Raw genomic sequence first — 14575 nt, 5'->3', positions numbered from 1 at the left:
CTTGTTGAATGTTTGAAAAACTAGGCTTTGGCTCTTGGCACCTTAGATCAATCATCTCCAGCCTGGTGGCCTCCAGATGTGTTGGGCATCAACTCCCATCATCCCTAGCCAACATGGCCAATGGGAATTGTAGTATGACACTTCTGAAAGTTGAGAAAAACTGCTCTATGGGTTCCTTGCGTCAGTCCTACATGATGGAATTCCTCAGAGGTGGGCAACTTGTTGCTCTCCAGATGTTTTGGGCCTACAACTCTCATCATCCCTCACCATTGGCTGTGCTGGCTAGGGCTGATGGGAGTTGTAGGCCAAAACGTCTGGAGGGCCACAAGTTGCCCACCCTTATATTAAGCAATGTATCCCTGATGGAATATTTCATTTCATTTCATTTATTACATTTCTATATTGTCCAATAGCCAACTGCTCTCTGGGCAGCTTACAAAAATTACACCCCTAAAAATACAATATAAAATGTAATATAAAACTGTTTATATGCAAAAATATAAAACAATTTTGCACAATCAACAATTAAAATCCCAAGACCTGTTAACATTCTTACCATATCTTGTCAAATGCCTGGGAGTAGAGGAAAGTCTTAACCTGGTGCTGAAAAGATGACCATGTTGGCAGCAGGCGGATCTCACTTAAGAGAGTTTCCATAATCGAGGGGCCACCACTGAGAAGGCCCTTGTGTGATTTGCCTGGACAATTAGTGCATGTTTACATTGACTGCACTTCATATTCACAATATTACATGTTGACTTTATGAACTTTAACCCCTGTCGTGTTCAAACTTCCATTTTGTGTCCTAGACTTCCCTGTGCCTCTCTTACCTTTTTCCCTCAGGCTGGCCAGCCCATCCCATCCGTTCAACTCTTTGTGGTGAACCTGTCTGGGGCATTTCACCTGCGGGAGCTACGCCCTCCTGAACTCTTCCAGGGCAGGTGAAGTAGGCAGCCACAGGGTGGCTGGTGTTGATGGTGGTGGCATTTTGCTCCTGTTTGTCCAAGCACTTGCAAGTTCAGGAAGATCTTACTCTGGAGAAACTAGAATTTTGAGCTTGTCATCACTGAAACTAAAATGTGTGTGTTTACTAATGTACAGGTGAAGAAGGAATGACAGGGAGGCAACAGCAAACATAGGTAATCCTTGCTCTGAGGTGGGATCTTTACAGATTCCAGAGTCCAAGGAGATCAGAGCAAACTACGCTGTCTCTGTATGCTGCAACTTATAGCCAGTACTCAAGATCTTGCTGTTTCCCATCTCTGTTTCTATGTTACATTACTATTGAATATTTTGATTGCTTGTTTTTACTGTACATCACTCAGGAATCTTTTTTTAAAGATATAGAACAGTTTATACATACTGCAAATAAATAAATAAATAAATAATACCGAAACATAAAACATCCAGATAAAATACCCAAAAAAAATTCCAATTACATCTATCAATTCCTAAATATATTGTTGTTGTTATTTATTGCTAATAATTAATTGTATTTATAATCAATTATTGTTGGCTTTTAAATTGAGCATTATTACTTAAATGCTTGCAAGCCAATACATTGATGGACCTCCCTAGGAAGGGAATTGCATAACATTAGAGCCACAACAACATGCTACATCTCACCACAGATTTCTCCTTATAAATAGAGAGGACCTTAAGCTTCCTGAAGGCCTTAGAGGAGGGGTCCCCAACATGGTGCTCACCAGCACCTCCAATGGGACCCACACAGCTCTTCACTCCCTGTCCCCTTCAAAAAAGAAATTTTAATTTAAACAAATTGAAAAAATTAGGGCACCAGGTTCTCCTTCCTGTGCCTGAACTTGCCGCTGATCAGCTGTTCAGCAGGCAGGAAGAGAAAGCAAGGCAAAGGGGTAGAGAAAGAGTGAGGCTAGAAGCTAGGAGGGAGGAGAAACAGCGAGGTCAAGAGATGGAGAGAATGAACAAAGGCTAGAGGCTGAGAGTGGAGAGAAAGAGCAAGATAAAGAGGTGAGTGGGAGAGAAAGAGGAAGGTTAGGGGCTAGGAAGGGAGAGAAAGAAGATGGTGAGGGACAGGGAAGGGAGAGAAATAGCGAGGAAAGGGGTTGGAAGAGAGAAATAGCAAGGCTAGAAGCTGGGAGTGGAGATAGAGAGCAAGGGGGAAAGGTCTGTGTGGACAGAAGAAGACTGGGTGGGCCAAAAAGCAACTCTTTCTATTTCTCCCTCTTTCCCAGTCTGTAGCCTTGCTATTTCTCCCCTCCCCCCACCCCTTTACTAGCCCAGCCCCCATGGCATCCATTATGTGACAAGCCCCATCCTCCACGGGAGCCATTTTCTAGTGGTGCCGACAGCAGTTTCTCAAATTCCCAAATGTGCCCACAGGTCCAAAAATGTTGGTCAAAGGCAGCTTGCCCCAGCTTGGCACCTCCCAGTTGTGTTGGACTACAGCTGCCAGAATCCCCAGCCAGCAGATTCTGGGAGTTGTACTCCAGCACATCTGGAAGGTGCCAGGTTGGGGCGAGCTGCCTTAGAGGCCTGGCACATGTGGAGGGGGGCTGTCTCTGAGGTAAGCCAGGCTCAGGCCATGAAAGGCAATAAGGCCAGAACTCTGGCCTTGGAGTAAGAACAGAGGCACCCTCGAAGCTGTGCAAGATTAGCAATATCTGCAGCCCTAATATGGAGCCCTGGTCAATGCCCTCTTTGCGCCTAGGCAGAAAAAATAAGCCAGAAGATCTCGTTGCTTCAGCCAGTGGCCGTGTAATGACTTTGAAGTGGTTCCATGAGGAAAGGAAGCTCCAGATCCCATTTTGCAATTTTGCTGGCCCTTCCTGGACTAATTTAAGGCAACGATGGTCAACTTCTTTAGCTGGGATGAAGTTTCTCCAGCCAAGCTGCTCAGGGGCTTGCGTTCCTCTTGGCACCCCTGGCATTGACATTATGATGATCCCAAGCAGTTTAACCAAGGAGTGTCTGGCCCACCAGGCTGAAAATACAGTGAATGGAAGCTTCCATACTATGGCAAAGTTATCTGTGGTATCTCTGATTTTATGCCAGGAGATGTGCCAGCCAGGTTAGAAGTTTGTTTATACTCTGTCACCCAAGTACCTTGTCTGGGAAAGTCCAGAGCGATGACACAAGAGGCATATGGGCATCCTCTCCATTTTGTGCTTGGCAGGGTGTGCCAGATCAGAAACACAGGTCTAGAAAGCAGGGGAGGGCGTGGAAGCACAGCTCAACTGTCAGCCAAATGACCCTTGGGAGATCAAGGCTGTTTTGATCTCTCATACACCTTGGTATCACTATTGTTTTCTCCCCAGGGAATACTACATCACCATGGTAAAATGGGTGGCACGTTCCCGGCTGGCTGTGCGATGGCTAAACAGGCCACAGAACATGTCTGTGTTAAGCCTGTGTGAAGCTGCCACAGGAGTTTGCACTGAGGTGAGCTCAGTTAGAAGGTGCCACTGTTGTGTCTATGCGGGAGAGAGGGGTGGTGGCGGTTCTGTGCCTAGGACTTCATACTCAAGCACGTACTTCATGCAGATTAATTATCCTTCAATGCACTCCAACCATCTAGCCCCACTCAGGGTGGGTGGGTGTTCACTACCCTTTCAATCCATACTTTTAGTGAAGCCAGGGTGGGTGGGTTTCTGGTTCACTGTAGTCAGTAGTGTAGTGGCAAATCCAGAAGCGCGGGGTCCCTTCATGGCAGTCGCAGCCACGCTCCTCGCAGCTGTGCCCCCTTCTAAGATTGTACAACCTTGTAAGTTATACAGCCTTCAGCTGGGATCCAAAAACAGTCCAGCTGAGAGCAAGGCAGGGGTACTTCAATTGGACATCTGAGAAAAAATGCAGGTGTGTTAATCTGTTTCACTCACTCACTCACTCACTCACTCAAACACAAACATTTTAGATTTTCAAAATATGATACTCTAGGGAAGCTTCACCCTCTCAACTCAGCCCTCATGGACAGATCCCTTCTCATTTAAACAGCCCCCTTGCACACTCCCTTAGTGCCCAACATTACCCATTAGCCTTCTCTAAACTCCTTCATTATATCTCTCCCATCCCGCAACAGAAACATCCACACACCCACCTGGGCTGAACCACACGTATACACACACCTTTCTCCTCTCCCCACAACTGATTTTTTTCTGTTTCCGTTCCCTCCAGCAGGGTTTGTTTGCCCAGATACATGCCAACCTTGTACCAAAAGCATAGCTGACAGAGCAGGTTGCATTTGGCAATTCTGCTTACTGTAGAAATTAATGTTCAAGAATCAACAGTGCAATCCGATGTGTGTTTATTTTGAATTAAATTTACAGAGATCTTGGGAAGGCAGCTAAGGCTGCAGTCCTATGCACACTTACCTGGGAGAAAGCCCAATGGGCCATTGAACATAGTGGGACTGACTTCTGAGTAAACATGCATAGTATTGTGTGATAAATCCTAAAAACTGGCTCAAACCAGCCATCTGCCCTGCCCCATAAGTAAATAATGGTGGCAGCACCCCGCCCCCCCCCCCGCCTGCTACTGCCATGGCCAGCAGCAGCAGCCCTGAACAGGTGGCCAGTGTTGCAGGAGACCAGGGTAAGCTGGGCACGCAGGCACAGAGCAGGATGGGCGGAGAAGCCAATTGCTGAGGAGGAGAAGTGGGGGGTGAGAGGAGGCTGCAGAGCTCCCTCAGGCTCCCTCTCTCACCTCTCACTCCCTTTGTCTGGACAGCAGCCAAGAGGCAGCCGCCCGCACTCCCTCTGGCTTCAAAAAAAGTGCCAAAACGACACCCTGGCCTGACCCACCACCAGTACACCGCTGACTGCAGTGCTCTTAAGTGCTCTCTTCAGGGAGTTAACGTGGAATGCAAGTGGATGATTTTTGGTATGAGTTGTCAGTGTGCAGTTTTTCTTGTTTTCTCCTTCCCAAAAGCTTTGTTTAATAACTGTGTGTGTTCTCTTAGAAATACAAAGTGACATCAGATTCCTGGGTGGACATGCAGGTAACAGCCTTGATATCATTTTGCTCCTTTATTAGTCTCAGGGCTTCTCCACATGAGGCTTTTATCCTGCGATTGAGACTGGCTACTCATGGAAGTTTGCAGGCCCTTTATATGACATCGTCAACCTCCAGCGCCTCTCCCGTGGTTTCCAACCATTTCCGCAGTTTAACTTGAAATGGAAATAATGAGCTAATGAAAAGAACCGGTTTGAATCGATTTGAATTTGTCTGCGTAGAGAGAAGTGGCACTGTAACAACAGTACCATCTAGTGGCTGTATAATGAAACATATAGAACTCACAGATAAAGGGGGGAAAAGGGAAGCACATGAAAAGGGCCAATTTTAATCCCACAAAGAATCCAGAAGCAGAAGCCCTGGTAAAATTGCAGGATAAAAAGGCTCTGTGTGGAGAAGCCCTCAGTCCAGGTCAGCTACATTTCCACATTTCAGATCAGGAAATCGCTGGCAACCAAATAACTGATAGGCCAACCACATTTTTAGTTCTTTCCTCCCCCGCCCCCCCACCAGATAACACAATCCATTTTAAATATTATGGCAAAGATAGATCACTTTTGAATAACTATTTATTCAGTAGATAATGTCGGTTATCATAAAGTTGTAAAGCTTGTAATTGTGTTAAGGCAGCCTTCCCCAACCTCATGACCCAGAATGGCAACACTGGCTGGAAATTATGGGAGTTGTAGTCCAACGTGTCTGGAGGACACCAGGTTGGGGAAGGCTGCCTTATATCAACAATAAACCGCTCCCTGTTGATTGGTTTACAGACCAGGAGCAGGGAAATCCATGACGGGCTGAATATACACAGCCCTGAGCATAATCCAAGGGTTATGAAATGCTCCTTTGATTGGGAGTCAGTAAGTGATCTAAGACAAACATAGTGTTGCTAACTGAGGGCGTGTGAGATCGGACAGGCATCAGCGCCTGGAGCTCTTGGGCAGGGCCCAGTGTCTCAGCAGGGCCTGCCGCTGATGCCTGCCCTTGGGCACCCGTTAGAGAGAGGGACCCAGCGCTCTCGGCAACGCTGCGCGGCTCGCTCTAGCTGTTGTATTCCCCACAGTGGCCCTGACGTAGCCTCACTCTGGGGTATTGTGGGAAATTAAAATGGTGGCTGGACTTAGTCAGCCCTCGCTGCTGCCACCAGGTGGACACATTAACAGAGGAGGGGATTCACAAGAGGTCACTTTGCCCAGCCCTCCCACCCCCCAGAACCTGTATAAAACACCCCTGGGATACCTCGCAGTGCACCCACAGCCTTTTTCTTGTGTATCCCAGCAGGGATCGCCCGTCTTTTCTGAAGATGCTGAGGCCCTGTTTCTGACGGTGCCAGTGAAGCAGGGGGCCCAAGGAGAATTCCACCATGTCACCGTGCTTTCCACACAGGTATATCCAGCCACTGGGTACATCCAGCTGGCAACTTCACAACCCCGATTTTCAGCCAAGCAGCAACAGCTCCCCGCAGACACTGCAGATGCATTTCCCATCCAACCCACATACGCATCTCTAGGCCTCCCATTTCATGCTAGGGCCCATGTGACATCTTTGAAAAGGAGACTTTTAAAGAACGTTCTAGCCATTAAAAAAGAGAAGAGAAAAGGTGGCCACCCCGACCCACCTAATAGCACATATGAATCTCATCAGATTCCCCTTTTTCCTCCTGTCAGACCAGCCGCAAGGTGAGCACGGTGCGTCTCCTGACCTCTGGGAACTGGGATGTCACCAGGATCCTGGCATATGATGAGGACAGCAAACGGCTGTGAGTACCCAGAGACTGTGACCCTCCCAGCTCCTCCAGACCGTGGGGTAAGTGGGGAAAAAGGAGGGTCTGTCTCACCGTGTCCTCATCCCTAGGTATTTCCTGAGTTCAGAAGACAGGCCCAGCACTAGACATCTGTATAGGTGAGTAACCTGGCCCACCTCTTGCTAAAAGTGCTGAGAACGTATACAGCAAAGAAGTGGGACCCTGCAACAAAATGTTGCAGTGTCAAGTGAGTGCTCCTGGTCAGGGTGTCAGCCAGCCATGCCCTCTTCCAGGATATTCCATGCCATTCCCCCCTCCCGCTGGTTTTCCATCCCCCCACCCCCACAATAGTCAGTCAACTTTCCATACTCACTGAAGGCTCCTTCGTGGAATTTTGCGGGCTCTTTACATGATGCCATGACCCTGCCATGACCCTCCAGGGTGTCTCCTGCACTAAATGCCCTTTGTTCCGTTTTTAAATAGATCGCAGATAATGAGCTACCAAATAACCCTGTTGTATTCCACTTGAGTTCCCTCTGTGAAAAGAGTAAAAGCGGCAAGAAGAGAAGTGAGATCAATGAAAGATAACGGAAGACTCAGATACGGGAAGAAGGAGAGGGAAAGGGAGGGGGGAAAGGAAGCAGGTGAAAAAGGGAGTCATTGTGATCCTGCAATTCTAATGGAAGCAGAAAGCCCCGTCTTAAATGCAGGATTTTAGGCTGGTGTAGAAATGCCCTGAGTATGCCCAGTCCTCAGTGGGTTGTCTTGGGTCACCTCTCACCCCTCAGTGTAAGTTTTCCCTATCTATCTATCTATCTATCTATCTATCTATCTATCTATCTATCTATCATCTATCTATCTATCTATCTATCTATCTATCATCTATCTATCTATCTATCATCTATCTATCTCCTTCTTCTTAGGTGTGGATGGTGCTGTTTTGGCTACCTAAGGATCCACACTTGGAGAATGAGTTTGCTATTAGCATGCAGGATTTCAAGTGTCAAAGCACTTTGCATGCATCAGGGGTGTTCAACAGCCCGAGGGCAGAATTCCATTTCAGTGAAGCTCTGGGGGTGGGGCACATTCCAGGGGTGGGCGTAGGCCTGATTGGGACCTCAGGAGGGCCAGAATTAGACCTTGAGCCTGCTGGTCTGCACCCGACATACATGTTCTCAGTAATCCTTACAACTACAATGTAAAGCAAGGCATTTTTATCAGTATCCCCATTTTCCAGATGGGAAGCTGAGGCTGGGAGAACAGTGCCGTGCCTAGGGCCACCTAGTGAGTTCATGGCCGAGTCAAGATTTGATTGCTATGTTTCACCAGCCCTCGCCTTGTTTGCATGGGAAGGAGCCAGAACTTTAGTCCTGCTTACATCATTCCGATGTGCAGATCTTCTCAGAGCAACATGGGAAGAAGGCACAAAGAAGTAGCCCCCCAAACCAGAGGAATAATATGAGGGTCTGAATCAGGTCTAAAGCCCAGCATGGTAAAACACCTCCTTAGCCCTTTTCTTTATGATCAAGCAGATGGTAAAATTCTGCCACCTCGTGGCATTCAGGTGGAATAACATCCCAAATCTCCCCATCTCTCCCCTCTTCTGCCACCCCCAATTAACCATTCAGGGCAAATCAAATATTCAGACTGAAACTTAAGCCCTCTTGAGGCATTCAAAATGAATCCTGTGCAAGCCCTGCCCTCAACATCCCTGGTCCTACAGGAGGGAGTTTCAGGCCTTTGTAGATTCCGTGCAAACCTGCAGACTTTTAAACCCATTCTGCTGAAAGCCCATAGAAGCCTCCTTCAGATATGGGGTCTGAAACTTGGTCTGTAGGGCTGGGATGTTTGGGGCAGGGCGAACGTACATGACTCTGCTCCCCCGTGCCCCACTTTGCCTGTTCATTTTGAATCCCTACAAGGGATTATAAACATTCTGTCATGTGGAAAATAAAGCCCCTTTCCATATGTTCCAGGCTGCCCTTCTGTCTGTCCAATGAATGCATGCAGGGTGGAGGTGCTAGGCATTTTTGTTGGTGGTAGTATTATTTTATCATTTATTAGCATTGCTTATATCCTGCTTAATGTAGTAAAATCTCTAAGCTCTTTGCATACAAAAGTATGTGGCACTGTGACTATGCAGATGTAGCAATAGCACTTGGATAAACATGGGCCCTGCTCCATGCCATCAGAACTCTGCCTAAGTGAGATTTATGTATTGATAGCAGGGGGCTGAACCTCTTTCAGCCTGAGGGCCAAATTCCATTTTGGAGAAGCTCTCCGGGGCCAATATGGGTGGGTGTGGCCAAAGGGGTGTAGCCAAAAATGCCAGCCGATATTAGCTCAACACGCTTCCTGACAGTAACTAACCCTTAGGACAGGCACTCCAACCTTTAGAAGGGGGGGAAATGTGCAAAAGCCGGGAAACATCCAAATAAATGATCGGTGGCTGGGGAAAAGCAGGCGTGGCCATCTCGGGAACTCCAGAGGGCAGGATTGGAACCCCACATGGGCCAGGTTTGACCCCCCTGCCTGATGTTCTGCACCCCTGATTTATAGGGTGCCGTCAGTATGCTTGGGACTTTACAGACTAAAAGAGGGCAGGTCCCTGTACCAAGGAGCTTGCAATCTAAAAGGGGAAACAATAGCAGAAGGGGTGGGAAGGGAAGGCTGGAGTAGATCGGGGAGGAGTATGTGATTGTTTCACTTACACATGTGTTCAGACTTAGTTTCAGACTAAGGGGGACTGAGGGTTGTACCAAAGGCTTCATGGAAAAGGTGGGTTTTGTGGAGGGATTTTAATTCAGCAAGAGAGGTGGCATCATGCTCAACTCTGCAGCACTGCATCACTTTAGCTAACTTAGGGCTCAATCCTATGCATGTTTAGACTGAGAAAAAGTCCTACAACTCCCAGCATGCCCCAGCCACCATGGCTGGCTGGGGCATGCTGGGTGTTGTAGGACTTTTTTCTGGGCAAACATGCATAGGATTGCACCCTTACCAACTGTGGGGAATGAGGAGATCAGGCTTGAGGAGGCCATAGTCCCTCCTCCATCGAAGGGGTCTGGCTGGCGGGCAGGTGTGTCTCTGAGCAAGGGAAAGGCTCCCTTGAAAAGTTGGGCTTCTCTCCTTCTGCTTCTGCTTCTCCCTGGGCAGCGTGAACCTCGACAGCTCCTTCAACCGCACCTGCGTGACATGTGGCCTGCGCCCTGGCTGCTCCTTTGTCGATGTCAGTTTCAGCCCCCAGATGGGTCATTTTATACTGTTCTGCAAAGGTGAGTATCTGCAAGAGAACACTGTTGTATTTTACATGCACATAAAAAAACATGCATACCCCCCAATACGTGTGTTATATCTGTCTATTTGTATTACAATACTTGGGCCTCACTGACAGGAGTGTCAGCATCGTTAAGACAGAAAGCTGAAATTTGATACATGGCACGTCCGGATTACTAGTCAAGTTTGAAAAGGAGACAAATCACACAAGTGTGGGACTTCTCTCTTGCTTTAACAATCTTCAGATTAGGGAAGGATGGACCCTCAATGGGAGACAGGAGCGATGCAAGCTGCATTTACTAAATTGCATGTGTGCATATATGTGTCTATTTAGATGTGTACACGCACACGCACACCAAAGGCATCTACACACATCTTTTATTTAGCTGTATATGCTGGTCCAGGGAGCAAAGCAGGCTATGCAGATATTGCCGATGTTAAATCTGAAAGGAAAAAAAGACGATCCCACTCTCCATAGGGCTCACAATCCAATGAAGGAGAGACGATGATTGAAGTTCTTAAAGCAAGAGCATTTAACTTCTTTCAGCCAAAGAACCAAATTCCATTTTGGGGAAGCTTTCAGGAGGATCACGTTCCATGGGTGGGAGAGGCGAAAGTGGCAGGGCCCACATGCAAAACAAAAACCAAAACCAACATATCTTAGATGAAAGCTCTCGCTGCCAGTAACTAAGCCTTGGGAGAGGCATTTCAACCTCTCAGAATGGGGGGAAACTGTGCAAAAGCTGTGAAATCGCCCGATGAAAAGGGGTGGGGCCAAGGAAAGGGGCATGGCCATCTGGGGAACCCTAGCGGGCTGGATTGGGCCCTTGATTGGATTTGGGCCCTGAGCCTGAAGTTCTATACCCCTGTCCTTAAAGCAACAAAATGCTAATATTTCACTTCCGTAAGTCCTTGTAACAGTCTCCAGGAGGGCTTGTGTTGAGCACCACTTAGCGTGGCTAGCTTTTGTATACTGATTTGAGTTTTCCTCACTCTGCAGGGCCTGGAATCCCTCAAGTCTCTGTACACTCTACAGCTGACCCCCATGGTGAGTATCAGAACTAAAGGGAAGGGCCTTGCCTTTTGTTTCCCTTTTTTAAATGAAGAACTTTTCCCCAAGTGGTTTTCAGCGTCAATCTGGATTGGTGGTGGTAAAGATGAAACATGATATATGTATGTGTTGCCCATGTCCACGCAGCACTGATTTAGGGACCAGGTGTGCATTGGGTGGGCTGGGATATATCTGAGCCCCTCAGTCAACCTCATCCATTTATTTGCATCCCACTTTCCCACATGGTTGTGCCCAAAGCCAGGGCGTCAAAGGTAGGCCCACACCCAGCAGGGGCCCACTGACAGGATCCCCCTGGAGTTGATCCTCCTCGTCACCATGGCAACCTGCATGTTCACCGGCCCCTTGCTCTGGCCCGGGCACCGGTGGTGGTGAGGAGGAGCAGCAGCAGAAACCGCGGCCTTCTTTCTCCAGATCTGTCAAGCAAGCAAGCAAGCGGTAGCAATGATGAGAAAGAGAATGTGGCAGCGAGAAGGCAGTAGACTCGCTGGGGGAGGGGCACCATTGGGGTGTCTTGCCCAAGGGCCCTGCAAAACCTGGATCTGGCACTGCCCAAAGCAGCTGACAGTGTATCAAATGAACAGTAAATATAAGAACATCAGAAGAGCCCTGCTGGATCAGACCAAGGGTCCATCCAGTCCAGAATTCTGTTCACACAGTGGCCAACCAGCTGTCAACCGGGAACCCACAAGCAGGGCATGAGCGCAGCAGCACCTTCCTGCCCATGTTCCCCAGCAACTGGTTTATGTAGGCTCACTTCCTCTGATACTGGAGGTAGCACATAGCCATCAGGACTGGTAGCCATTGATAGCCTCTTCCTCCAGGAATTTGTCTATCCCCCTTTAAAAGCCATCCAAATTGGTGGCCATCACTACATCCTGTGGTAGTGAGTTCCATAGTTTAACTATGCGCTGTGTGAAGAAGTCCTCCTTTTATCTGTCCTGAATCTCCCACCAATCAGCTCTGTGGGATGACTCCAGGTTCTAGTGTAATGTGAGACGGAGAAAAATGTGATCTACGGTCACACCATAGATTTGTATAAAGGCAGTATGATATTGGCAGTTTTATTCTCAGTTCCTTTTCCAATTATGCCTAACATGGAGTTTGCCTTTTTTACAGCGGCTGCACGCTGGGTTGAATATAGCAATTCAAAAACTAATAGCAACCATTACAAATCACCATAGTATCAATAAGTAAATACCCAATAAAATATTAATCAGTCACTGCAACTTTATATAAAACAATACAAATAAACTGACCTAATCCAACAGCTTAAAAATAAACAGGGGGGAGAGAATAAACCCTGGCACAGAAATAGAAATATGCTACTTCCAAGGCCAAATAGGTCCCCATTCTACAAGAGCAACATGGGGGGCTGTTCACAATTAACCTGGATGGCAGCGACACACCTCTCACCTGTGGCAGCCTTCCTCCCCGTTCCTAACTGCATCTCCTCTCAGTCCCTTCCCCACCTCTCCCCTGATGAGCACGTGCACGGTGCTTCAGCCCACGCTGCTCTGTCTTCAGCTCACTTGCCCCGGTAAAGGTTTTTTACTGGGCTTTGTGCTCTGCTTGGCTGGTGTCCTGCTTTGAGCTGATCACAGATGATTTCTGTACTTCCTAAAGGAAGTTATGTCCATTGGCTTCTCTTCCCTGGAATGCCTCTGTGTAACCTGAGATCTTTTGCACAAGGTCCAATCCTAACCCAACTGGTCAAAAAGAATTTCCTCCATTAGAATCTTAACATTGCAAACCCATGCACATTTACTCAGAAGTAAGTCCCACTGTGTTCAACGGGGCTTACTCCCCAGGAGGCATGCATAGAATTGCAGCCGAAGACTGTGAAACAAGCTCTGTGTACACTTTAGTTCAATTCTATTCATTTGGGTCTCAAAAGAGACTATGACCCAGGTTGCATGTAATGGGATATTGTGGGTTAATTCACCCACAATTTGCTGGGCACGAGTGGGAGTGAACAAGTGTTCTGCCTCTGGCATGCCCCACACTTGTGCTTTCAGTTAACAACCTACTATCATCCCATTCATCGGTTGCTATTGTGACATCTGAACCCCTGGACACTCTGGGCTGTTTAGGGGTTAAACAACCCAAAGTTAAGCCATGGTTTGTTGTTAGATTGGGGCAAGGGAGAGGTAACTGTGGCATAAGGAAGAGGCCTAAATTATTCTGTGGGCCCCTCCCTCTCTTCTAAGGAAGAGTTGAACATTTGAAAACTCATATACTCACATTTTGCTCTTTGGTCTCAGTAAGGGTATTGTTTTATTGCCCATGTAAGTTACAAAACAAGGAGTTGGCACTTTAGCCTCATCTGCCTAATAGCTGCTGTTAACCCTGTCCCTTGCAAATTCATGTCATTGTTTTAAAAGCTATTTTTGTCTCTTGCTACCGCCACATGCTGTGGCAAGAAGTTCCATAGGTTGATTATGCTTCTTGGGAAAAAGAAGTACTGGTTTTAAAAGTTTTGTGTCCACAAGTGACTTATGTGGGGAGGTTCCCAACCACCACTTAGCCTCTGATATCTTCCTTATTCTCCCCACCCAACCCCCAACATAGACTTCCTTCTCCTGGAAGAGAACCAGCCCTTGCAAGATGGCCTTCTGCGTAAGGAGATGCTGTCAGTGGAATTCTGGTCCTACCAGCTAGACAGCTATGGTGAGAATACAAAAGTTGCCCCCCCCAATCATCCCAGGCCCCTCAACTTGGCAAGGGAATGGCATGGTTGGGGTCCCTTTTTGGGGCGGGATCAGAGCAGTGTAAAGACACACAGACAGCCGTGTTCAAATCTGAAATGATGGTGTGTGTGTGTGTGTGTGTGTGTGTGTGTGTGTGTGTACAGGGGTTCCTAGTTTTAAACAGAGGAGAATTGGAGATTGCGGGAGGAGAGAATGCGGAACTCTTCCACCAGCAAGTCTTCCATGGACAGAACAAGGTTTCTGGATCCAACCCATCTTGTCTGGTGGTGGTGGTGAAGTGGCATTGCAGCAACGCAGACTAGCAAGTAAGGGGTTAGGAGTCATGCCAGGGCTGCTCCAGCTGTGTTTGAAATAGTGTTGAGCTGTCGCAGTAGGGCTCAAAAGAATAATTGAGCTACAAGAAAAACTGAGGTGGTATTAAGGTTTGCCACCCAGTGGACTGTGGCTAAGAGAATACGGTGGATGGTGAAAAGTCCCAAGACTGCAGCACCAGGGGTGTTTGGGGATTTGCAAGTGATAACAGGGAAGTGTGCAAGGACAGAGCTGGTTGGGAAAAGGTCACAGAGTTGCCATCCTATCCGCATAATCGCATTTCTTTCCTGTTTCCCCTGCAACCCAGACCTGCCTGTGCGTGTGACCTTGCCGCCACTACAGCAGCGCACCTTCTGTCCACTGCTACTGATGCTGTGAGTGACACTCCTGACTCTCTTAGCCTTGCCTCTGTGGCCTTATTCCTTCCCTGCAGCTGTGCCTTCATGAAGCTGTCAGCAGGGATAGGGGCAAGCA

General features: G+C 47.8%; 1 protein-coding gene across 8 annotated transcripts in view; it reads left to right on the top strand.

Annotated features, from left to right (window-relative positions):
- LOC146353689 (inactive dipeptidyl peptidase 10-like) overlaps positions 1-14575 on the top strand; it is a 57508-nt gene that overhangs the window by 24792 nt on the left and 18141 nt on the right. For 4 of the 8 annotated variants that reach the window (XM_084837083.1, XM_084837080.1, XM_084837086.1 and 1 more), the window contains 10 exons: positions 844-941; positions 3297-3420; positions 4937-4975; positions 6268-6375; positions 6657-6748; positions 6844-6891; positions 9890-10008; positions 11010-11057; positions 13650-13748; positions 14409-14475. In XM_084837083.1, the coding sequence (XP_084693209.1) occupies positions 844-941; positions 3297-3420; positions 4937-4975; positions 6268-6375; positions 6657-6748; positions 6844-6891; positions 9890-10008; positions 11010-11057; positions 13650-13748; positions 14409-14475 (842 nt within the window). The remainder of the gene's footprint in view (positions 1-843; positions 942-3296; positions 3421-4936; positions 4976-6267; positions 6376-6656; positions 6749-6843; positions 6892-9889; positions 10009-11009; positions 11058-13649; positions 13749-14408; positions 14476-14575) is intronic. The other 4 variants (XM_084837084.1, XM_084837081.1, XM_084837085.1 and 1 more) reach the window with 2 other exon arrangements.

Source organism: Heloderma suspectum, chromosome 2 (assembly GCF_057233095.1).
Source record: "Heloderma suspectum isolate Gila_16-S chromosome 2, 16-S_ref, whole genome shotgun sequence".
In the NCBI taxonomy this organism is placed as follows: Eukaryota; Metazoa; Chordata; class Lepidosauria; order Squamata; family Helodermatidae; genus Heloderma; species Heloderma suspectum.
This window is presented reverse-complemented; position numbering and strand designations above follow the sequence as displayed.